General features: G+C 39.0%; 2 protein-coding genes across 9 annotated transcripts in view; both read left to right on the plus strand.

Moving 5' to 3' along the window:
- RFX3 (regulatory factor X3) overlaps positions 1 to 7,201 on the plus strand; it is a 117,069-nt gene extending 109,868 nt beyond the window's left edge. For all 5 annotated transcript variants that reach the window (XM_065047231.1, XM_065047229.1, XM_065047230.1 and 2 more), the window contains one exon: positions 363 to 7,201. In XM_065047231.1, the coding sequence (XP_064903303.1) occupies positions 363 to 601 (239 nt within the window). In that variant the 3' untranslated portion in view covers positions 602 to 7,201. The remainder of the gene's footprint in view (positions 1 to 362) is intronic.
- Positions 7,202 to 13,573: 6,372 nt separating this feature from the next.
- The window catches only part of LOC102097653 (histone-arginine methyltransferase CARM1), a 61,053-nt gene continuing 49,327 nt past the window's right edge, over positions 13,574 to 25,299 (plus strand). For 2 of the 4 annotated variants that reach the window (XR_010469212.1, XM_065047238.1), the window contains exon 1: positions 13,574 to 13,996. Coding sequence is in view for 3 of the 4 variants with exons in the window: in XM_065047238.1 (XP_064903310.1) it covers positions 13,828 to 13,996 (169 nt within the window). In the remaining variant the exon portion in view is untranslated. The remainder of the gene's footprint in view (positions 13,997 to 25,299) is intronic. The other 2 variants (XM_065047237.1, XM_065047236.1) reach the window with 2 other exon arrangements.

Below are 25,299 nucleotides of genomic sequence, written 5' to 3' on the forward strand. Positions count from 1 at the left end.
TCTTCACCTCAGTTTCCCTATCTGTAACCAAGAGTTAAAACTTTGCTGTTCGTTGTATCTTAGAGAAGAGAAACAGGTTGCAGTATGAAGTTAACATTGCTTGAGATGGCTTTTGAGGTTGCAGGTTTTTTTTTACACATACACTAAGTATGTAACTCAAGTGATTAAAGCCGAGAGTCTGTTAACTTATTTAAGACAATCATTGACATTTTCCATTAAAATTTTAAATTTCCAGTTTGTGCATTATCAGATTGCTAGTTTTCCCTGTACTTTTGTATTTCAACTATTATTTGCAAAATAAAATCACTTGTATTAGATTTGTTTTCCCTTCATGCTAGTTTCATGGTGGTTTGTTTGTGCAGATGAGGGCAGTGAAGTCGAAAGTGAAATAGATGAAGAGCTGGATGAAAACGGAGAGCCACAAGCCAAGAGGGAGAAAACTGAGCTAAACCAGGCGTTCCAGGTGGGCTGCATGCAGCCAGTGCTTGAGAGTGGAGTGCAGCAGAACCTCCTGAACCCAATTCATAATGAGCACATTGTTGCAACTACTCAGACTATCAGACAGTGCAGTGCTACTGGAAATACATATACTGCAGTCTAATATGAAACCTCCTCCCTTGCCCCTGACACACCCCATGACATTAGCCCTTTCGGTTTAATATGAAAAAAAATAAAGATCATAACTTTGAAGGTTGACTGTTGTCAAATTTTAGCTGTGCTGAACGTTATTTTATTGGAGCTGTTAAACGGAATGGGTGTATGTATTTTGCCAGATCTGTTTAAAAAAATGAGAATTTTTTTTTTTTGTAAACAGAATAATTTCACATTGGCCGCTCAATATGAAGAGTTTTCTTAGTATCAAATGCAAGTAAGATATTTGCAAAGCTTAATGTTAATGTTTTGTCCTCTTATAATAATTTAATTTTTTTCACAGTTTTAAAAAATATTTTACTGTTAATTATTAGTTATGGTGATGATTTCATATAAATAGGTTTGTATGTAGGTGCACTTCTGTGAAATATCAAAAGAAGTATTTTCTTTGATTTACACTGGAGGCATACTTGTTTGACAGCAGATGTATCAAATTTGTTATAAAAGGTGCTTTTCATTGGACAACTAGAAGACACTATTTTGATAAAATTGTGAGCATTCATGGGGATTTTTATAATAATTCTGGAGAGTTGGGAAGATCTAGTTTCTTTCTGTGAGAAAGAAACGAGTTTAACTGACAGAATAGTAAAGGAATGTGGTAATGTGTACATCATAAACATACCTAATTATCTGACCATCATGTAAACAATGCAAGCTTCCTATAAAATCAGCAATTCCAGGTATTATTTGCATACCAGTTCCTCTGTTTTGAAGACTACTGATTTTATATGTTGGGCCACTGAACAGGTGCTTTAGGCTGTTGAGTGGTACTGTAGTTGTTAGAAACTGAAGCTAAAAAAGAAGTGACTTGATTATTATTATTATTATTATTAATTTTACGTGTACGTGCTACTTATGCTGAACTGGACATACAGGAAAACATTCCATTTGGATGACTTTCTTCTATTCCAGGTCTTTCCTACTAGTGGTTCAATCTGCTGCTCTTAGAAAAGATGATTTATAGAATGCAAGGAATGTAGCAACCCTGCATCATTTTCCTTTCAAAAATATTTCCTTGTTGTTAAAGTGGATTTAAATTTTTACAGAAATTAGATAAGGCAGTGTAACTGGCACACCTCACTTGTACTTATTCCCAATTGTGTAGAATTTGAATAGGTGGCTAGATGGACCATTGCCATTTAAGAATGTACATCAGGGATCATTGTACCTCGGCTATTACATGGTGCCTTAAACAGAACTGAAGCTAAGACTTAGTACTTTTTGTTATTCTTAACTCTTAAATTAATTCAACAGGTGTGCCTGTCATTTTCAAATTCCCTAAGAAGTAAGGACAGGTTACATAGCCTTCAAAAGAATAAAAGGATTTTTTTATTATTAAATGATTTTAATATCCCTCTTAGAATGACAATAAACCTATTTTTTCTCATTTCTAGCTGGATTTCACTTTATTACAAATAAAATTTGCTTGAGAATTTGGAAAGCAAAACTAGCTTTAATACCAACTTCAAATGTCAAAATAGATTGACCATAGTCCTAAGCATGGTTATGTATTTTCTAAACCCTTGCCTACTTTTAATTTTAAAAACTAAAAAGAAATAAATGAGCAGGTACATAACGCAGTGCATGTTTTCAATTTCTATATTTTGTGAGGTATCAGCCAGATTTGCATTTTAATTATGAAGTAATGACAGTTTATAGAGACCATATTAATTGACATTAAACAACTCAATTTTTTCTTCTTAAACATTTCATTATGCAGACACATTAATTTGCTACACTAAAGTAGTGGAGTTAAATAAGATAAAAAGCCAAAAAGTGAAGGAGAGCACAAAAAGATCAACTTTATAGAAAAGACTGTGTAAGAAAATTAGGGCTTTTATTTTGGTTTATCTAGTGTGTCTGAAAATGACTTTACAGTCATATATACCAAATGGGAGAAAAGCATGTAAAACAAACAGCATATTTAGAGCAGACAAGTTTGTTGCTAGAGTTTACATATGCTCAAAATACAGCTGCACATTAACTAAAATGTCCTAACATTATTGGTGTACAAAATTAAATTTTCATTCCTTTGCAGAATTAGGAGGTGAACCCATTCTGCTCATTCTATGTAGGTTTAATTCCTACTGATGTCAGTAGATGGCTTTTGCCCCAGTTAAAAGTGAAAGTGAGGTTTATATTCAATATTTCTAAACTCATAAATGCACTGAATCTCATTATAAGTTTTGTTCTCACATATATTGCTCAAATGTGTCCTGATTTTTCCTTGGAAATCAGCACATCTGTACCCTTCACCAAAAATGCTAAAACTAAGCTGTGATAAATATTTACTCCCCTTCATTGTGCATTATAAGATGTTTACAAGTAAAATAAAGTGAAATAATTCAACATTTTTTTCATTTTCAGCTTTTTTTAATACTGTAGTACTTGTTTAATTTTTGTGTTGATGGAACTATAATGTTTTCTTATTATTGTCCTTTCTTGGTTTAATGTTGGATTTGTTGTTGCTGAGAACGATTGTAATAGGCAAATCTAGATTGCCAAAAGAGGTGGGACCTGAGTATCTTTCATTATTTAGCTCCACGCTCCACTCAGTTGTTCACTGCTTACAAAGTGCAAAACAAAACTGAACAAAAATCTGAATACAAAAATGGAATGTATTTCACAGCTTCTAATAAAATAAGTTATCAAAACATGTTGGAACTATCCCAGGTTCAGAAAACTGAATGGAGTTTGTATTCCTATGCTTAAATTCTAAAGATTTTACCAGATTTTTTTAGAACAACTATGTTACTGTAAGCTGTGTTGTGTACTTACAGTTTTTGGGGGTCTTCTCTTTTGGTTTTACATTTACTGACATTTTAATCAAACACTTAGATAAAATATTTTGCACACTCTTGCTACTTAATAGTTGGGTTCTAGTAATCATTGAACTACAGAGATACAAATACCTCAGGCCATATTCTATAATGTGTAGCATGTGGTTGCATTGCTGCACCAACTCTGAAGTCTGTTTATTGTTAGTGCTCTGGAGAGGTGTAGTGTGTAACCACAGGGTAGACATTAGGAGAGTTGATATGGTTTATGTGTTTTATCTAATCTTGACACAGAATCTGAAACAGTGGTTTTAGAGGCATTTTCCCCATTAGCACAAATAACACAGTGAACAGTGTGGGGAAATGGGTGTTGTTGAACTACCTTTTCAGAACACAGGGCCCAATTTTCAAAAGTTATATGTTTATTAAAATTTGTTGATAGATTTTCATATTTCTCATGGTAAATCAGTTTTAAAGCTTTCATTATTTCTGTGTTTTGCTTTTGTACTGTAGCATGCTCTAAGCACCTTCTCTAAAAAAAAAAAAAAAGTTCCATACAAATTTGGAAAATAGATTTTAAATTATTTACCTATAAATACATGATTCACAGCATTACTGCCTTTAGTTAAAAAATAAGAAAATAGATAATATTCTGTTATTCCGGAATGTATAGGTCTATATACAAATTTAATTTAAAACGAGGTATTTTTAAACATCTAAACCACTTCTTTTGCTCACCTTTGTTTTCATTCTGATATCTTTGGCATTCACACCATCTGCACTGTCTAGAAAAAAATTTTAATAGAGATGCACTACACTCCAATTTAATTCAGAATTTTTCACCAAAATAGAAACAACCATTAATAGCCATAAAAGAGCTGATGAAAAATAGATAAGCATACAACAATAATTGTAGAGTTTAAGACATTAAATTAAGAGAGCCGTATGAATTTCTGAAAATTGGGCCCTTGTATCTCTAACAGGACATCCTCTTTGTATATGGTTTGAAACAAATCAATAATGGAATTCTAGTATCTCTGATAATTCATTTGGTGATTATAGACAAACAAATAATAAAAACTGGAATAGAAGCATAAACATGCAGTGCTTAGTTCTAGTATTAGAGAATTAATTTGATATAATGCCTTGCATTAACCCTTTGAGCATTGTAAGTAACATAATGGGAACAAAGCTTTTTAGATAATTTAATTAGTCCATTGAAGATATACTTTGAAATAGCTGATAGTGTTGTAGATTTTTTTAAAATTATTTCTAAAGTAAATACTTGCATACTATACGGGAATGGTTTTGTTATAGGAGGCTCAATAGATGTAGGCAAAATATTCACTGCCATTGATGTAGTACTGTCCAATAGAAAATGGTACTTCAGCTTCCTTGTTTTGTTAATTTCATAAATACATTAAGAAAAACAAGCATATGTTTCTATAGACATGAAGTTGTCTACTTTAATATGCCTTTAGAATATAAAGGTTTAGAAAATATATTCAGACTTTTGAAAATCTGAGGTAGGTTAGTATAGGAATACTGTGGTACTGTAAAAGAGAATCTTAAGACTTGGAAGAAGGCTTAGTGAAAAAAAATAAATTTTGCAGAATATTTGGTATGTTTGCATTGAAGTTTTTGGCAATGTTTTTGATAAGAACAAAAATTGCATTATTATATTGATATTCCTTTTAAAACTCCATCACTGCAATAATAACTAGCTAAAAGATGAATGTTTTATTCATCTACAGGGGCACAGTTTGGATGGCCCTTATTGAATGTCAGAATTTTAAAAACAACTTAAAAATTGCACAAGCCTTTTGCCATTTTAAAAAGCCCCTTTGTTCTTACAAACACTGCTTACAAGAACAAGGGGACAAGTGTAGTAGCAAGTAGATATTCTTTGAACTTAAAGATAGAAATGCCACCTTACTAAATGAGAGTACAATACATTTTCTACTGATTTCTTGCAATATCAATCAGTCAGCAAACACTAAGTGCAGCTGTGCTTACTTAAGTCTAGCTGAGGACAAAAAAAAGGGTCTCTTTAAGTTATTTAATGGAATTACGTCAGTAGTATAGTGCAAGTAAGTTGTAAACATTTTTAGTCAGTTAATGCAAATTCATGCATAATTAATTAACATAAATGCAATACTCAAAGGGTTTTAATTTAACAACTTTTTTTATTCATAATTTATTGTAAATGCTTCTGAGTTTGCATGCCTTGATCATTGCTGCTAGTGATTTTATGTGCCAGTAGACCTGAGTTTAATTTACCAGTTTACGTAAGAAATAGTAAAAGCCACTTACAAAGTGACTGCCTAGTGTTTCTTTGAAGTAAAATATGCCTTAGTTTGAAAACTATCATTTTAACTCTTGTTTATTCTGATTTTTTTTTCCCTTTTCCTGTTGAAAAACTAAATTAGCATTTTGGGATTGGAAGCCCTGAGTAGTTAAATATTTGGTAAGAATTGTTCTTGTAAATTGCTCATTAAGGCTGAAATTCGCTGTAGGGATGAAGGCCCAGAACAAGCCTGTGAGCATCAAATGAGCCTCACTTAAATCTAAATCAGGAAAACGTTCTTTGGTTGTTCTTAAGCACTTTCTTGGTTATTGTGCAAAACATCTTACAGCAGTTTTCAGTTCTGGATGGATTTTACTCTGAAATAATGAACGTCTTTGTAAGAGGAATTTAGACTTCAGAGGAACAACCTTGTGTGGATTGATATTTACCAGGAACTCAGCTCAATTCTTTTTGACTCACTGATACCAGCAAGAGCTTTTTACACAAAGAATACTTAAATGGTTCCCCAAGTTTTCTTCAGTACAATATTTGAAGTTATTGCCTTGTATTTAAACATTAAATATCCATCTTTAACCCAATTAAACAATTTAAAATATGCTAGGAAAATATCACTTTGTACCAAAGCAAGTTGCCCATCTCCACTCATCTTCACTAAAAATTTGGATTTACAGTTAATAACCAATGAGGCTGTTAAAGAAACTTTGAGTGCCTTTCAAAAACTTGGAAAGTTGTGCCTAAGGTGGTAAACTTTAATTAGGTTAATTCTAGAGCTACCAATCAGTGATTTTGCCATCACTCAGGGCTTTCTTACCTTCTAGAAAACTTCCTTTGTTGCGTTTGTTTTATACTGTATTTTTTTTAGGTGCCATCATTTAAATTTCACTTAGTAAGTGGCAGATTACATTATTCAGTCCCACAGCACAGAAACATCGTAACACTAGGACATATTCAAACTTTTATTTTCCAGTTGACTGAATATATTATGTAAATGAGGTAAGCAACTTTTGTAGATTGTATGTGTGAGATAATGTAATGTTCTTTTCCAGTTTTTGGACTACAGTTGAATATACTTTTTAATTATTTAAAGAAGACATCTTTACAGAATAACGTGATGGTTTTTTTGTATAATGTATTTGATTTTGTAAATACGTATTTCCTGATGTGATTTTTGTGAGAAATGCTAAATCTTTTAGTATATCATGTCCTCTCAAAACTGCAGGAGCGAAATAATAGTTTGTGGGCAATTTGTATTGTGTACTGTACAATAACTGGGGAACTTTTATAATTATAAAAATATATATTAACTTTTAGTGTGTTGTTTAAAAAAATGACTGGAACATACTAAAGACAGTAGGATTTTTCTGAATATTTCAGACTTGAACTCAGGCTAGCTTTCTTGTGTTTTTCAAAACGAAATTGTGTCTTGTCTTTTAAAATCAATAAATTTGTTTTCTTGTTACAAACATATCTGAATTGCTTAATTTTTTTTTTATAGCTATTTTGGAATGTGGTACTATTGATTTTGCAAGAAAAATATTTCAACTTAGGCCTTTTATATAATTTTGTATTTAGCATCAACAGAATTAAGTAAGAAGAGTGTTTCAGACTGCAAAATAAACTAATATTTTGAAGTGTCAGCTCAGTTAAGTAGCTCTGACATTCCCAGTAAATACAGATTGTAATATACTTACTAATTTCATCACTGACAATAATGTCCCATTACAGATTTAGCTAGTTAACAGCTATGAGTGAGGGGCATGCAGACTTTGGCCTCCAGAACTTAGTGGTGTCAGTTCATTACCAGCAGAACCTACTTCTGCAAGTTTTGTTGTAAATGCATTGGATGTTTTGGCATTTTTAGAGGCCTAATCTGATCATGTCATTGTCACTGTTTACTGCAGGGCAACAATAAACCATGGCAGATGCTCTTTGTTAATCCCCCGCCCACTCAACTAAGGAAAGGGAATAGGAGGAAAAGGGAGGGAGACTTGCAAGTTGGAAAAGTTAAAAATGCTTTACTAATGCTACTAATAAATAGAGAAAATAATACAAAATAACACAAAACCGATCTTGAATTTCCTGGGTAGGGCAGTGTTGCCGCAGCAGAGCTGACCTTGCTCCGCTAACTGCAGGGCAGGCACCCAGAAATCCTGGTCTGGACTCCACACTAAACCGGAACTGGATTCAGGGATGCAGGCTCTGGAACCAGGCCTAGGATCGCAGGGACAACAGGCAGGGTCCTCTTCAGATGCCGGCCATGGCCGAAGAGAGCAAGACCTTCGTGATCTCCCACTTTTTTAGGGTGTATGACGTGGATGGGATGGAATACTCACTTGGTCAGTTTTAGTCACCTGTTCTGTTTGCCCCTCCTTGCAAATATGCCCCTCTCACTCATGCAAAATTTATCAGTAACACTGGGTGCCATAGCAATAAGTCTAAGCCTGGGTCTCTTCTGCGTACCATTGCTACCTTTATCAGCTCTGAAGCTAACAGTGTCTGAAAAACACGCAGCCAAAATCAGAAAAGTACAGTTCCTTAGAAGAACTTAGCTGAAAGGAAAAAACAGGTCATTCCACCTTTTATTCCATACGTTTTATGGCATGCTTAGGCCTTAGCAATACCTTCTAGTTAATTACTACTATATATATATATACACACATATATGTACATATATACATATACACATTATACACAGATGTAATTCATCATTCCTTTAGTCCATGGATCATCCTTTTGAAAAGCTCATTAAGTACATTTAGTTAATGACTTTAAGCTTCATTAATCAAAACAGTCTCCCAGGGCAGGAAAAATGGTACATCTAGGGCATCTCATGCCCGCAGTTTGTTGGTTAAAGACATCAACTTTTGAGAAGTTGTCAGGCGCCACTTATTGAAGCCAGCTCTGGATTCATCACCACTGCGTTGATCTGAAAGACACTTACTGAACACTGTTAGTATGGCATAGAGCAATTAACATCATGCAGTTCAATATTGAATATTCTCACCTAAAATCAAATCCCTTGAGGTACACATTGAATTTCTCCAGCCTCTGCATTACCCACCAGGTGCTTCCAGGTCCTGGGGCAACAACAGTCCACGAATGGGCTTGCCTTTGCCTGAGGCAGGAGTAACCCAGACTGCGTTTCCTAACATATTTTTCATGTGTACTGCAGGGACTTTACCTCTTTCTACAACACGCAGAATTTCTGTTTGGGCAGGCCCAGTTTAATTGGTTGATCCTCTAGTGTTGACCAACCAAGTGGCTTTTGGTAAATGTGAATCCCAGTTTTTAAAGGTTCCACCACCCATTGCCTGTAGTGTAGTTTTTAACAAACCACTGTACCTTTCAATTTTCCCAGAGGCTGGTGCGTGATATGGAATATGATATACCCACTCAATACTATGTTCTTTGACCCAATTGTCTACAAGACTTTTTGAAATGAGTGCCATTGTCTGACTCAATTCTTTCTGGCGTGCCGTGTCACCAAAGGACTTGTTTTTCAAGGCCCAAGATAGTATTCCAGGCTGTAGCATGGGGTATGGCATATGTTTCCAACCATCCGCTGGTTGCTTCCACCATGGTAAGTACATAGCGCTTACCTTGGTGGGCTTGTGGAAGTATAATATATAGTCATATATCTTAGGGGTCTCTAGTACATGTTGCAGGCACTGTTTCATATAAAGAAAGGCAGAATGTTGTTTTAACTGCGAAGGACCCACCAAGTAATATGTGCTAGAATATCAAAATGAGTATTGGATACCAAGATTGAAACAGGTATTTCACACAGAGCTGTGGTAAAGATAGAAAAGCCGCATCCTAAATTTTATCAGGAAGTTTCTCAAGAAGTCCAACCATTGCCTATCCTTTAATTTCAAATAAAGACCAAAAGCTTAGTAGAGTACAATACTGTCTCCCGCAATGCATCCTGTCAAACCAGACTATAAATTTTCTGCACCAGTGCCAGCCACATGTATGTTTACAGAATACTCCTAATTGGTTTGCTCATCAAGACTAAGACTTCATTTCCTAGCTGGTGCCATGCTGACACTAAGTCGGTCTTGCTCCAGCACACATGCACAAGAAAACAGCCTGTAAGGGGACATCTCCCTCCAGAGGGATCTCACACACCAACAGCTGATAGAGCCAACAGCCTACATTACTCACTCCTTTTCCACTGACAGCGTAACCAGTGAGCAGTGAGATCCTGCAGAATTCAGCCTCTGCTACTGTTGATATTAATTCCAGTGGTTTAATTGGTTAACTAATGGAAGTTTAGTTCAGCATTCCAAAATTATCCAGACCTCAAAGCATGAAGCATAGCTGAAATGGAGGGGAAATTCAGAAATACCGGGTCCTGTAAGAAAACACAAGTATGTGAAGGGCTGTAAGTGAAGCTTATTTTTATTACTTCTGTAAGGTCATCTTCTGTACAATGTTAATGATATCAAACAAGTAAGATACATTATTAATTTATTTTAAGCATATTTATTTTGACTTATCTAAAGCATTCACTTCAATTATGTAAAATGTCATACAGCCTGCAGCAATCCAATGTGTATCACTTGTTTAGTTCCATATCAAGGTCTATGCCAAAAACCACCTGAAATATAAGTCAGTTATTTTTATGCAAAGGTGTCTGACTGAGGCAAGGAAGAAACCTTGATCTGTCTTCGGCACTGTTAACAGTATGCTAGAGAGAGTTTTTATTCTGACTTGATTCTGAGGAGCTCATTCCAAAATTTGCTAAATACCATTGTATATGTCCCCAATTAACATAACAGTAGGACTTTCCTAACAAAACAACCCCTCCTTGACCACAATGTGCTGTTGATGACAGTTTATTCTAAGCAATTTTATAAGAATGGTTCTAGAAAGAATCAGTCTTCATATAGACATCTTCACTGGCACACTGTCCACAAAATCTGCTGCTGCTTTCGTTATCAGAGTTTAGGGCATAGTCGGTTAGTACGTATTTAGTATCTAGTAGTTAATAAACCCAGCATATGTTCGAAGATCTATCTAGTAGTGGTTTAGAAATTTTGTTGCCTCAAGCTGTTCTCTTTGCAGCTGGCTGTTACCTTTCCCCACCATGGAGCCACAGTAGTAGATGGTATCCTGGCGCCGTTCTGATTTAGCCACCTTTGCTCAAACTGCTACTAAAAGTGTTCTGTACTAATGTCTCTGCTGCTGGAGACATTTGTTGGTTAGAAAGTCCTGAGAACTTGCTGATAGCATAAGAATAGTCAGATTCTTTGTCTTCTTTCATAAAGTATTCCTGGCAGAAGCCTGTTTACAATACTTGAGTTGTCAAAGGCCAGTTTGAGCTACCAGGGATATTATTGTGAACAGGAATATCTGAATACCCTTTAGTATGTACTTCATAAGAAGGGGGTGTGAACTGGCCCTTTGCAGAGCTATAATTTGAGGTGATACTGTCTTCCACCAATATTGAAACAGCAGAAACAGCTGTAGAAGCTGCTATAACACCACACTGTTTGAAGTTATGGTCATAAAGGACTGTGTGTAAAGCAGCTTTTGTTAGTAGTTGCAACACAGGGATTGAATTTACTGGCCCATATGAGTGTCAAGATGACTTTAGCTCAGAATGGTAGCAATCACTCCATCCCTTCGTTTCCCTGGTTTTCAACAGTTTCTGGTGCCTAAGTGAAGTTTAGACTCTCTCCTCTATTTTTGCTAAAGAAAGCCAAACAGCAAAAAACAAAAGGAGCAGTAAGTAACATAGCAAAGAAATGGGACTGCCCTATCCTGGACAGCTGACATTCACCAACCAGGAGAGGCGTGGAGCTGAAGTACCATGGTGTGGCAGTACACCCTCCCCCAGCCCCTCTCCTCTGCTGAGAACTGATGTGGCAGCTGCATGTGTGCACACCCCCATCTTCCCCAACACCTCCCCCCTCTCCTGCAACGGGGCAAGTTAATGGCTCTTATTGTATGACCCAGGCCAGAGTCATTAGGAGAGAGGAGGGGGCGCACCTGGCACAGTAGTGGGGTGCAGAGGTGCACATAGCCACAGTAGTGGGGTGCAGAGAAGCCGCAAAGCTTCTAGACTGCCCACAGCCAGATCTGACGAGACCATAAACAGGGTCCGCCGAGGCTGCCTTTTGTATGGCCCTTTCGGAGCGTGGGCCAAATGCTGCCGCCGAGAGCCCTCCCGGGACTGGGACGCCATCTAAGGTAACCTCCCGAAAGAAAAATGGGACTGCCTCATCCACGTGTGGGTGAGTGATAACTTAGATATTTCCTCGCCAGATAAGCGAGCGTATTAAATAACTCCTCACCACTTGGGCAGGTGTTTTCCTCACTAGACATGTGAGTGTATTCCGTGCTTAAATATAAGCACGTGTATTTTCTTTAATAATTCCTTGCCAGATTCAGGCAAGTGTATATCCTTAATATAATTTCTCACTAAACACGTGGGTGTATTTTTCCTGGAGTCAGGGACGGCTCTGGCATTGTTTTTGGTGAGCCACATGTATGCACACTGTGGATCTCCATTATTCTTATTTGCTATACCCCAATAATTTCCTCAAAGTTGATATCTGAATCTGTGTTTTATGTTACTGGATTAACTGATTGTATAAACACCATTTCTAATTGGTTGTTTTCCCAGACTTTCCCAGACAGAATAAAAGCCTGTTTTGGACCTGGTTGTCTGCCTAAAACTAACTTCAGGGTCCCTCTGTGACACATGGCATGCAGCCCAGGCTCCGAATGGATCAGCCAGTGAGCAGCATGATATTGAAGTTGTTTCAGGTTGAGAGCATGACACAGCAAGTAGAAAAGCTGTCACTTCTATGTTGTTCAGTGTTGGAATAATGCTCCCACACAACTTGCGGATCTCATCTCTGCGTGAAAGAGACGTCCCCAAACGCTGCTTGTTTTAGAGCTCAGAGAGCGCTGCCTGGTGCTTTCTTTCACATTTGGTAGGTGCAGCTGTCTCCTCGCTGTGGGGTCAAGGCAGACTTCTCTGAAAGGCCTTTTGAGAGCATCTATTATGGTCACAGATGTGGCTCACAGTAGCTCTTGCAATGATACTTGTCCTCAGAGCTTTCAAAGGTGAATTTTTTCCACAGGAAGTAAATGCAGAATAGTTCTGAAGTTACTTTGGCTGTATGTGTTAAAAACAAAACCACTTTATCCATAAATATGGCTAATCATCACCACATAAAATGTAATTCCCTTCATATGGACTTCTGGTAGTGGGTCCGTTATGTGTGTCTTTGGAAAGCATGATCCTGCTACCTGTACACTGTATGTCCATTCACTTATCTTGGCAAATCCAAATGAAATTCATGCTTCTGCTACACCAACTGCATCACAGGTAGACAAGAAAATGTCTTGTTGTAAGATGTTTCTGCTGACAAAATTGCCAAAAGATCTAACAATACCTATGCTGAATAATGTAACACATTTAAGTTTTTTTTATCCTTTTCCTATTAAAGTGAATTTAATTGGTTTTAAATTCTTGAAAGTTTGGTGGACTTTTCTTTTTTTAAAAAATAAAAGAAGTGGTCAGGTAGCTAATGCATTATAGACAAAGATTATTGCGATGTCTGGAAAAGAAAGAAGTTTTCTTTTTTACCACCACCAGTTCCTATACCTTTGAACTCACTTAGCAGGATCATAACTGTACTTGCCATTTTGCCAGCCCGGGCTCTCGGCCAGCCGCCGCGGGCCGTGGGCAGGGGCCGTTGGCCGCCCGAACCGGCGGGAGAGCGGGTGTCACGATGTCACCGTCTCCCCACAACGCGTCCCCGCGTCCTTCCCCGCGGGACAGCGCCGGGGCCGCCGGAGGGCGCCCGCTCCGCACCGGCAGCACCGGGACCCGACGCCGCAGCGGGAGGTGTCGCTGCCTGGCGGCAGCCGCCTCGCTCCCCGCGCTGGGACCCGTGCGGCGGCTGGGGAGCTCTTCGAGGCGGGGTTTCGGTGCGGATGCCGCGGGAGGCGTGTGAGCCGTGGAGGTGTTCTGCCGGTGAAGGACCGTGAGCGGCTGGCCCTCCGCCGCAGCCGTTTTCCCGAGGCTGGCGGGACGGGCGGCAGCCGCTGTCGGCGAAGGTGGGCGGCGGGATCATGGCCGCTCCGTCTCCGCACACGCAGCAGCCGCTGCTGTGCAGCGTGAAGCTGCTCCTGGCCAGGGAGGAGCTGGCGGCGGGGCTGCAGCTCACCAGCCTCAGTCAGGAAGCCCTGCAGCTGGAGGTGCGGGCGAGAGAGGAGGACGCGGACGTGGCTGTGACAGACGGTTAAGTACCGAGCCCCGGCGCGCCTCTGCCGGTCGCCCTCGGCCTCCTCCTCCCGCGGGGCTCCGACCTCGCTGCCCAGGCGGTCCGCGCTTTCCCCCTCCGCCGGGAAGTGGCTGGTTCTCGCCGGCGCCGGGTATTTCTTGACGGCTCGGGGAGAAGCGGGTCTGTGGCCCGCCCGGCTATCAGCCCCTACAGTCACTGCAGCGCGGTGCGAGGGGCTGCCTGGGGGACCGGGCGGCGCGTCCCGGGCCGTTAGCGGCCGTGAACGGCCGGGGTGCGGAGCGGCCGCTGTGCGCATTGTGGGCGGTGGGACCGCGTCTCTCCCGACGTGGCACGGTTGGGGGTTCGGCACCTGCCTCGGTGGGCGCCGGGCTCGGCAGCGGCTGCCCTGTCCCTGCCGGGCTCAATTCGCCTCATGCAGCAGATGGCCACTGTAGCTGCTTTCCTCGGGCTTGCCGGGCTCTGGGGCTGCCGGGTAAGTGGAAAAGCGATGAACTGCCGGTGAGGAGCCGGCTCGAACTCCAGACGGGCGTCGCGCCGGCAGCCGGCGGGAGCTGGTCCCGTCTGCACGGTGGGCAAAGCGCTGCCCTGTGTGCTGCTGTGCCAGCCTCGGCAGTGAAAGGCTGCTTTATCGGGGAAAGGTACAAACTCGAATGTCGGGGTGATTTTTCCTCTCTAAGCGTTACAGAGTTTGTAGCTAGGGACGGTCAGAAGATATTCCACCCCCCCGCCCCCATCTGAAAGACGACGTCTTGGTTTCTTCTTATGTAGCCAAATCAAAGAGATAAAATAACAAAACTGGAAAGGGGGGGAAGCAAATAAGCCACTCTGTAGTTGTATAAACAGCACTCTGTCTTTCTCCTGCTACTGGCAGCAGGGCAGCCGTGCTGTGCGAGTAGCGGGGCAGGGCAGTGCCTCGGGTCTGCTGCGCTGCTGGGAGAGTCTGAACTGGTCCAGAAGGGCAGCGCTTAGCCCTGAAGCCTCCCTGGCTCTGCTCCTGATCGGTAGGCTGTATTAAGACGCACAGGTGATGTCAGCATGCACACACTTTGCTGATTTTCTCCAAAGCAGTCATTCTTTTGGATTTGTGTATTTACAGGACAGAAGCAGAGCCAGTATTTTAAAATAAGACAACCTGCTTGAATCTGGGTGGTGGGAAGACCAGGGAAAACTGAAATTGCTGTAGATATAGGAAGTAATTAGAAATGCTCTCAGTGAGATGGGTGAATATGAGACCAATCCTGAGCAGGTCTAGACACACGATGCCTGTTGTGACTTTGATTTTTCAAAAGCAACCTCAGTAACTTCTGAAAGGATTGCCGGAGTAGATGGATTACAGTCATGTTCGTTTTTCAGTCAGCAGTGTAAATCGGTTCAGATGCCAGTTGATACTGAATATTTGCTTGCGTTATCAGTCATTTAACATGTCACCTTAGAAATCATGAGTGATGATGCTTAATCAGTGCTTCTGTCTTGCATTGTATTAATTTGAAGATTGGTCTGTGGTTCATTCATGCATACAAGTGAATGAAAGACCTCTTGGCAGCAGAGTGAAATTCAAAGTTATCAGTGTTTTTTGGTGGTTTTATTTTGTTTTGATTTGTTTGGGTTTTGGGGTTTTTGTTTGTTTGTTTGTTTTATTGGAAGTGCTCAGGTGGGACACAACTGGGAACTCTGTAGACATGGAGGTTTAGTTTGGTTTGGTTGTTTTTGTTTTGGTTTTGTTTGGTTTTTTAATACCCAACAACACTAGAGGGTCATTTACTAAAGACTCATTTAATAAGTTTTGGATGAGAGTGCATCAGTGGGCATCAATGTATTATTGCCAAGGGAGGAGAACTTTGCAGACCTGTTTTGAGGTGCAAGCTTTTACTTCTTTCAGTAACTTGATATTTGAATACTTTTGTGTGGTAGGTGAGAGGAAAGTGTCTGTAAACAGATAGATGACGTACCCTATTATTAGTGCTGCAAATGCAGTGTCTTTTTCTAGCATTAGTATCTGCTCATTACAGTGATCTTACTATTATGTTGTCTCACCTAAGAAGGACAATTTTGCTATGAAGAGAAAAACTGTTTTACAAATCTTGAGTAGAATTGATCATACAATGGTGCCTTTTGTTCTTGTTGGTAAGATACAGGTTATTTAAGCAATAAAGAAATTGACGTAATTTGAAGTGTTGACTTTTTTTTTTTTAGGTGCATACTTCACATGGAAACAATAAAAATTACTTTTTTTCAAACTTTGTACCTGAATACATATCCCAAAGCTATGTATTGGTTATGTTTGGAAAAAATAATTTGTTGTAGTTATTGTGATTCTTTAAACAGATCTTGCTGTATTTTCTGATTATTAAAAAAAAAAAAAACCCAAACAAACTAAAAACAAAAAAACCCACAAAATCACACAGAAACAGCCCAAAGAACCCAAGCAATAACAACAAAATGAAACAAACAAAAAAACCCCATAAACAAGCAACACCAAACAACACAAAAACAAACAAACCCCCATTCTAGTTGAGGATACCTTCTACTTTCTTCACTGGTAAGGGAATATTTATCAGGAAGTATTTTTCTGGAGAACAAAGCATACACTTTTAATGTGCACATTCAATGTGCCCCTGGTCAAACTGTCTGGTCAAAAATTATGCTGATTTTAAAGGCCAACGTGTGAGTTCTGCTGTGGTCGATCAAATGCTGGCATTCACGCTCCTTACTGGCAGTGTCAGTAAGAATTATACCAGCTCCAGCCTTAACATTTCCCTTTCATGTGGATGCACATGGGGCAATACAGCGTCTAAAGTAAAGAGAAATCAATGCAACCACTCCGTTCCCCAGAAAGGAACCCAAAGCAGTAGAATTTCTCCATAGGTGAAACAACTGGTTATGATCCTGAGACATGTAGAAACTGGCAAATAAATGCAGATGTTAAAACAAAGAAGAATGAAGGATTATGCTTTATCAGGCAATGGATCTGTTTTATATGTGGGACAGGGGAATGCAAGAATCTTCCCAATATAGTATGAATATGTTTAGAGTGCGAAGCAACACTGGAGTTTCTAATGTACGGGTGCCCAAGGCAGCAAGCAGGTGAGTATGTTGAGTGCTGTGCAGTGGGGCAAGTGCTGAGCTGGTATTGCAACAGTTTGAGAGAAGCATCCATCAGGGAGGCAGTGGTTTCTAGTGAGTTGTGAATCCAATGAGAGCTGGAGACCAATGACTCTTGTGGAGCAAAGGTGTTGTCAATAAGATAGATCATCACCCGGTCCTACTGATTTTCTTCGACAGTCCTTCACCACTGATTTGAACATTAAAATGTAGTCTGCAAAGCTATTCTTGAAAGGTGGCCTGCTGCAGCTGAGAGAACTCTGACCTTGGGTCAAAATATTTTTGAGAGTGCTTAACAGAAGAAGAAACCCTGTTGACTGACGTAGTGGGAGGATGGGATATTAAAAATGTAATTTATAACTGGTTTATGTAATGATCCTAACAGAGTTGCAAAAGTCCTGGTATGGATAGTGAGAACTTCTCGGAAGAAAGTAGAAAATTGCTGTCCAGGAATTGTTTCCAGGAGATCAGGGGAAAATCCAAGGGTACAACCTACTTGGCTCAAAGGAAGCCTAAGAGCAGATGAGCAAGGGTCATAAGACACAGGTGTGGCAGTATGGTGGCTTCTCCAGGGCTGGGAGACCTTTTGGATTCCCTTTCCAGTGACAATTGGGAGCTAAACAGGTGTTTATCTTAAACCAGGACCAGTGAAGGTCGAACTGGAGGTTTCAAAATTTGGCAATGTCTGGAGGTTGCTCATATACACAGTAGCTCGGCTTTAATGCTGTTATATTCTTGTTTAGTTGCTCTGAAATACCATTAGCTACTGTTTCTCTGAAGTACTTTTGGCTTGCATTGCACAGATAGTTCTAGCATCAGCAGCCTCGTTGTGCTGGTAGAGGGCAATCATTGCCAATAGTTCTTAACAGCAGAACTGGTGTAATTCACCATTTCCTTTTCCACTGTGAAAATCTTCATTTTCCTAGTGGGGGAAAATCAGTTGCTAGAGGAAATTAGAAAAGACAACATAGTTAATATTTTATACATATCATTCATATAACTTCTGACATGCAGGTGACATGGAGGCTCTTAGTTGTCCTTTTCCTCTTCTTTCTACATCTTTAGGGCAGCACAAAGGATTTCAGGGGGGGACCAAAAAAGCACTATTTTTTTTTATTTTATTTTATTCTATTCTGAGGGAAAATTGCAGGTCAGACAGTGGTTGAAGTGGGATAGTTTGTGTGAAGGAATAGTAAAGTGGTTGAAGGAGGTATGGCTAGAAACAGTAATCCTGCAATTTCCTGTTAGCTGTTTCATATAGTACTAAGTATTCCAGTGGTTAGTTGACCAGATAAATTCTTAAACTTACATTTCATATGGTTGGTAGGTTTTTTCTAATTATATATCAAGTGCTAGGGGTTTTTTTCCATGCAGAACTTTTGTAATAGGTAAGCAGTTTGCTAGTCAGTCATGGCCCTTTTTTTACCTTGGAAGAGAGAGCAGGTAAAACAAAAAGTGCAAGTTTTGCAGTAGGAGCATGCCTCACCTTTATTGTTTGGTAATTATAATTCATTTTTGGTATTTGTATCAATACAGATAGTGTAACTATATATACACATGTGTGTTTATATAGGCAGGTAGATTAATACAGAGATAATAAATTAAAGGCTGAATCAGGAAGTTCAATAATTACCCATAAAACAACTACTGTATATTCTGTATAGCTTAGTTGGTTTGTGGTGGTGGTTTAGGCCTTCTGTTGGTTGGTTTTGCTTCTGCTTCTTTGTAGCTAATTTTCCTTGTGTTCTTATATTGTACCATCACACTGCATATACTGTGTATTGTGACAAATGTGGTCCCCTGGCTATGCATGCAAATGTGAGATTTGAGAGGTCTGGATTCAGTTCTGTGCTCTCCCATGAAGTGTATGCATGAATAATACACCTAATCCTTCTGTAAAATGTGGTGATAGGAATTCCTCATCCATCAGCCATATGGTAAAGCTGAATGTTTTAAAGTTGTGAGGTGCTTGGATACTGTGATAAGACCATCTATAGATGGGTTGAAGTAGCTTTATAGTGGCTGGGGCAAGAAGCATTGAAACTGAGTTTATAGTAAATAGTGTTGCCTATAATGCCTTACACTGAGAAGCCACTATATATTCAAGTATGCCGACATCTGCTGGAAAAGTACTAGGGTGAGCTGCAGGCTATAGCAGGAGGCTCCTGGAGTGCACCGAGGATAACTTCTTAAGCCAGATAATACACAGCCCTACCAGAGGGTGTGCGTTACTGGACCTGTTGGTCACCGGTGCAAGTGAGCTGATCAGTGACACCAAGATTGGAGGCAGCCTCAGCTGCAATGATCATGCACTGGTGGAGTTTTCATTCCTGAGGGATGTGGGATAGGCAAAGGGTAAAGTCAGAACCATGAAGTTTAGGAACCCAACTTCCAGCTCTTCAATGAGTTAGTCAATAGGACCCCCTGGGAAACTGTACTCAGGAACCAAGGGAGTAGAACAGAGCTGGCAGATTTTTAAGGGTGCCTTCCATAGAATGAAAAGCTCTCAATCCCCAGTTCTAAGAAATCTGGAAAGGAATACAAGAGACTGGCATGCATGACTGGAGACCTGCTGGTCAAAAAAGAGGGCAAGAAGGAAATGCAGAGGTGGTGGCAGCAGGGACAGGTATCCTGGGAAGAGTATAGGGATACTGCCCGATTGTGTAGGGGTGGGGTCAGGAAGGCCAAGGCACACCTATAGATGAACTTGGCAAGGAATGACACAAGGAATGGTGAGAAGGGCTTCCATGTGTGCTTCAGCTAGAAAAAGAAGGTCAAAGAAAGTGTTCCCTCATAATGAGCGAGGCTGGCAAACTGGTAATAGTGGATGAGGAGAAGACTGGTAGTCCACAACTCTTTTGCCTCAGTCTTTGCTAGCAACCATGCTTCCCACACCTCTTACTTGGATGGACTGCAAGATGGGCACTGGGGGAGCAAAGTCCCTCCCACAGTTAAATAACATCAGGTTCAAGATCACCCGAGGAACCTGAACATTCAGGAAAAAGGGTTCATTCTCTTGTACTAATTAACTTGTCATTTTAAGGTACAGTTTGATGGCCCTGATAATAGTACTAGTAGTACAACTTTCTAGGAAGGTTTTCAGAGTTAGCTTTCTTTGCCTGGTTTGCAAAGGTTTAAAGACTTCTTGAGTGAGTTTATAAGATGACTCCAGCTCTTTCTGAACTTAAACTCTGAATAAGGGCCTTGAAGAAAGAGTGTAGGAATTTCTCAGACCTAAATATGTGCTAGTAAAATGAAACTGCTGGAAATCTTCTTTTTGAGGCAATAAATTAAGAATCCTAAATGAACCAGAAGACATTAAATGCCTTGCTGAATAATGGTACTTTCAGATTTTATTACTTCTGCTGTAGCTTGAAATGAACTAAATTAGAACTTTGAACATCTAGTGCTTATGTCAAGAAGAGATAGTGTGGATGGAAATAGTTATCATGGAAAATGATGCATGATTTTCCATTTTTGTACTTTGTATAATTTTTTCCCCTTACTTTCTAGGTAGGTGACAGACGTCAATGAAAATTTCTACTTAGCTTGTATGTGTTTGCTTTTAAATGTTTTGCAGTGCTGCTGAGATATTTGTAATAAACGCAGTTGTTTCTCAAGGATTTCCCAGCCTAACTAGAGCATAGAGGTGAATGAGAGAAAAAAGAAAGAAAGAATGAAGAATCATCTTTGGATTTTAGATCACAAAGCTAAGGAAGAGGACACTTTACCAGGAAGATTTTAAATCTAGGAGTCAGCCAGTACATGCTGCAGTAAATACTTAGATTGAGTTTAGGATATGCTTTTAGTTGAGGGAGAAGGATGTACTTCCTTCTGAAATAAATTTACTTTTTTGGGTTTGCTTTGGGGGAAAAAAAAAGGAGGTTATACAGGTTTGTAGGGGCATGGGATTGTTTTGCTGAATTACTTAAATTGCATGCACAGAGAAAATGAATGGATAGATGCCAGGGGAGTTTTATTTATAGGCAACTGATATTAGTGAAAAGGTTCTTATCGGCTTCAAGGGAGCCTGGATCAGCTCCTGCCTCTCCGTGTTCTCCAGCCAAAGCCACCTAAAGAGATCAGTGTATATAGTCAAGGCAACAACATGGCAACTGAAAGCTGGCATCACACATACATTTTACTAGCTGGCACATTTAGTGCATTAGGCTTGCACTTCTGTCTCTTATACCCCAAAACCCAGTACTGTTTTGTTATGTGTACTACAGATGATTGAATTAGGGTTTTTTTTAAATAAGTAGAAGGATTTACATACAGTAGTAATGTCACAATCCTCTCAGAAGATATTTGCACATGTTTGTGGTAGCCTAGCAGGAGTCCTGTTGCTAGCTCTGTTGTTTTTATGATCTTTTCATGCTCTGTCTTGAATTTTCTGTGGGTGCGTTTTAACTTATTTAAACTCCAGGGGAAACTGAAGCTATGTTCAAATATATTTGCATCTTTAGGTAAATGTCAACATAAATTATTTTCTCCTTTCAATAATCTTACTTGCTATCTATAAATTAATTAGGAACTCTCCATCTGAAAGAGAAATGTGAAAATCTTGCATCCATTTGTGTTTAGCTGTATAACTTTGAGTGAGTCAGGCACAAATCTTGATCCTGCAGAAAAGCGTACTATTAATAGTATTTGTGATTTATTGCCATTGGCTTCAGTTGACAGTATTCCTGGAAGTAGCATGGGTGGCATTACATCTACATCTGTCGGTAGGATCAGGTTCTTTTTATCTAGAAAACAAATTGCAACTATTTAATAACAAACATGTGGAAAACAAACCATCTGCACTGAGGTCATGATGGACTGATCATTTCACTGCCAGCTGCTTGTATACCAGGTTCTTCTGGTAGCTAAAGAGTGTCTACTAGAGAGAGGCTTTCCATTCATTTCACACTGTCGCATGTACGGAATGTTCCAAATATGCTCTGTACTTTACAGTCACTTCCAAAACTGTAGCAGAAATCCTGTATTAGGAACTTAGTTTTCCTAAAGGCAGGTCTGCTTATTTGATTTCCATAGTAGTGTGATATAAAAGGAATGCAAGGGAGTGTTGGTGCAGACAGAGTGATACTAGGGTCAAACATATGAAGGGAATATTTAATGGAAAATTGTTCCTTTTTTTTTCTTTTTTTTTTTTCTAGAATTCTTCAATCTTTATTATTAGTTAATATGTTCTGGTTTTAATACTTCAGTACTCTGCCATGTACAGTGGCTGTGTGTTTCTGACTAGAAATGAAGTAACACTGTTGTCTGGTTAAATGGCAAATAATATGTTAAAAACATTTGTGAAGTGCAAAAAGCATTCTTGAAGTAGGAAAATTGTATCAAACATATCAGCTATAATTAAAGTACAATAAAGTAATAAACTGAGATATTTCTGTTTCGTAAGCAGCAGCAGGAGACTACATGGCTACTGCAGGGTACTGAGATAAGGCAGTACAGATCAGTGATGACTGAAGACTTGTCTGCGTCTTTTGTTTCTTTCTTTGAGGCTTCAACTCACTACTGCTCAAAAAGATAAATACATCTGACTTGTTGACTAAAATGTAACAAATCTTATACATGTATTGGCCACTGACTACAATTTATTGATTTCCCTCTTTTAAAATTGTCACTCATAATCAGAAGGCTAGTTTCATTAGAGATCCATAGATAAGAGATTCTAAATTTTTAATTCTTAATTTACTGCTCTCCTCATTTTCTCTCTGATTTTTAAAATATAATGTTTTCAGGAAACAAACTTTATTTTTTAAATTGACATTTAATGATGCTTTGTAGTAGCCACTAAATATTTAGATATTAAATGTAGCATGTTAGTTTAGTCTTGAGTGAAAAATGAAAGAAGCTTGTATCTCAAAGGATACAGTGTAATTGCTGATGGCATTTTTTACTGTGCTGAACTCACTAACTCTTTAAAAAATATTGCTTTTAATTCACATTAAAAAAATACTGCTTTTCTTTGAAAATATTGGGCTTTCCAGTCCAGAGGATATTGTGGTTTTTAAACCGTTGGTTTTTTGTTAGGATTTAAATGCAAGTGGTCAACAGTCATGTATCATTGCAGCTTTTCCTTGATAATTTTATGGTAGCTTATTATTTTTAAGTCTTCTTTTTGTAAAACTATAGTTGAAATGTAATGATGCTCTCAGAAATGTATGGGCATAAAATTTGAAAAAATAAAAGTATATCTATATTGTAATTAGAAAAGGACTTGGAAAGTGACAAAAGAAGTGTGGGTGCCTCTTTCTGCAAATCTGGTAACTTTACACGAGGCCTGTCCTCTCCAAAGTGTTTTTTTACAAAGAAGGAGATGTACTGAAAATGTCAAGCTGAGTAAACATCAGCAGTATCAAATCAATTTATGAGTCGCAGTACTGAGGTATTATGATATGCTATTCTTGCTTTTCTTATGCTAAGTCCTTTAAAAGTAAGAGGAGGTAGCTTATACAGTGCTATTGTATTCCTTTATCCTATTTTACTTGAAAGCCCAGCACTTTTTTGGTGCAGCGTGTCTAAACTGCAGTGGTTTACCACAGTTATCTGAGATTGATACTTGCTGATTTCAAGTAAATAAAACCGTGTCTGTTTATAGTAGAAAAGAAACTCTTTAATACATTTACAGATATGAGTGTATAATTGAGAAATAAATTTCTCAAACTCAGTTTAATGTCTGTCGGAATAAATATTAATTTTTTTTTAAGTACCTGATTTCTCTAAGGGTTGCTGTAGTACAATTAAAGTAGGTCTCCTATTCTGTGTGTCAAATCATTTTCCCTTGGTGGTTATTTCAGCATATTTGCTTGATCTCTGAGTGCCTTAGAAACTACATCCCAGACAGTCAGGGTACCAGGAGGGCAGTTGTCCTAAATGGTCACCATCGTAAGTCTATGTCGCAGAGATTCTTTACACCTTATGGGTGCCAGTTTTAGTCAGATATGAGGTTTTAAATGGTTCAGTAAATACTTAGAGGAGGTATCACTATTGAGATTACAGGCAGAGGTGGGTGTTTGGATGAGGTGGCTTGTGTATCAGAAAAATTTTAGAGCCCATGATTCTAAATCCCAACTTGTCGTTCTGTCTCCAGAATTTTTTATGAACCAAGTTATGCTTTTGAAACCTGGATGTGTCAGTTACACCAGTAATTAGAAGTAACTTGTTCTAGTCTCTTGTTGTTATTGCAACATGACAATCTTCTTGAGGCTGACCGAATAAATAGGAACACTCTTAAAATTGGCACAAATTGTTCTGTACCGTGGTATTCTTCTAACACTGCTTGCAACTGGTGTCTCTTGATCTGCTTGTGATGCCATGTTTTATTCGTTGGGTTGCATGACTGCAGACAAAGGCAGAGCTCTGTTCGAGGGCTGTCACACCTGCACCCTGACAAGTGCACCATAAAAACCAGCTCTGCCCGCAAAGCTCGGCTTACATATTAACTCAAGACTGTGTTGCCTGTAGATAACTTCCAGGCTTGAGTCAGTGTCTTTGGAAGATGTCTTTTGCTGTGTGAGTGTACCAGCTTTGGTTAACTATTACTGAGGGATGTTTACATTACACTTAGTTGTGGGGGGTAAACATTCTTTGTGGTGTTTGGTGTCTTAATGGGCATCATGAGTCAGCTGAATGAACAGGCAGTGTGATACAGGTGGTTAGTGAGCAGGAGTATTTGAAGCCCACTGTTGGTAGGGCTGTGTTTCTTTCATTTTGTGTTTGCATCAATGGCAAAAGACAATGTGATGTTGAAGGATGTGAAGTGCTTGGAAATGTCTTTTTGGCATTAGCCTCCTACATGCAGTTGGTGCTGACCTGTATTCAAATTGGGATTTATGGTACATAACTGTGTCAAATTATCTCTCTTCTAAAGCTGATTAGCAGTAATTTTTAAATTAATATAAGCATCATCTTCTTCTTAACCATAAAGGCCAGGAAAATCTTAAAGGAAAAATATTTTGTCGTGGGAGACAGGATGAAGAGACCTTCCAGGGAAACATCAACAAGTGTTACATTTTCTGTTCCCCGAAAACATACTTAGGAAAAGTCATTCTGTGTGGCAAATGCCTTTTCTGGTGATTAAATGTTTTAACTTTTTTTTTTTTTTTTTTTTAACTTTAACAGTTAGTTTCAAAAAGTATGTACCTGGGGAAGTATTTAAAAAACACTTTGGTTTTTAAATAGTCTT

This window comes from Columba livia, chromosome Z (genome assembly GCF_036013475.1).
Source record: "Columba livia isolate bColLiv1 breed racing homer chromosome Z, bColLiv1.pat.W.v2, whole genome shotgun sequence".
NCBI lineage: Eukaryota > Metazoa > Chordata > Aves > Columbiformes > Columbidae > Columba > Columba livia.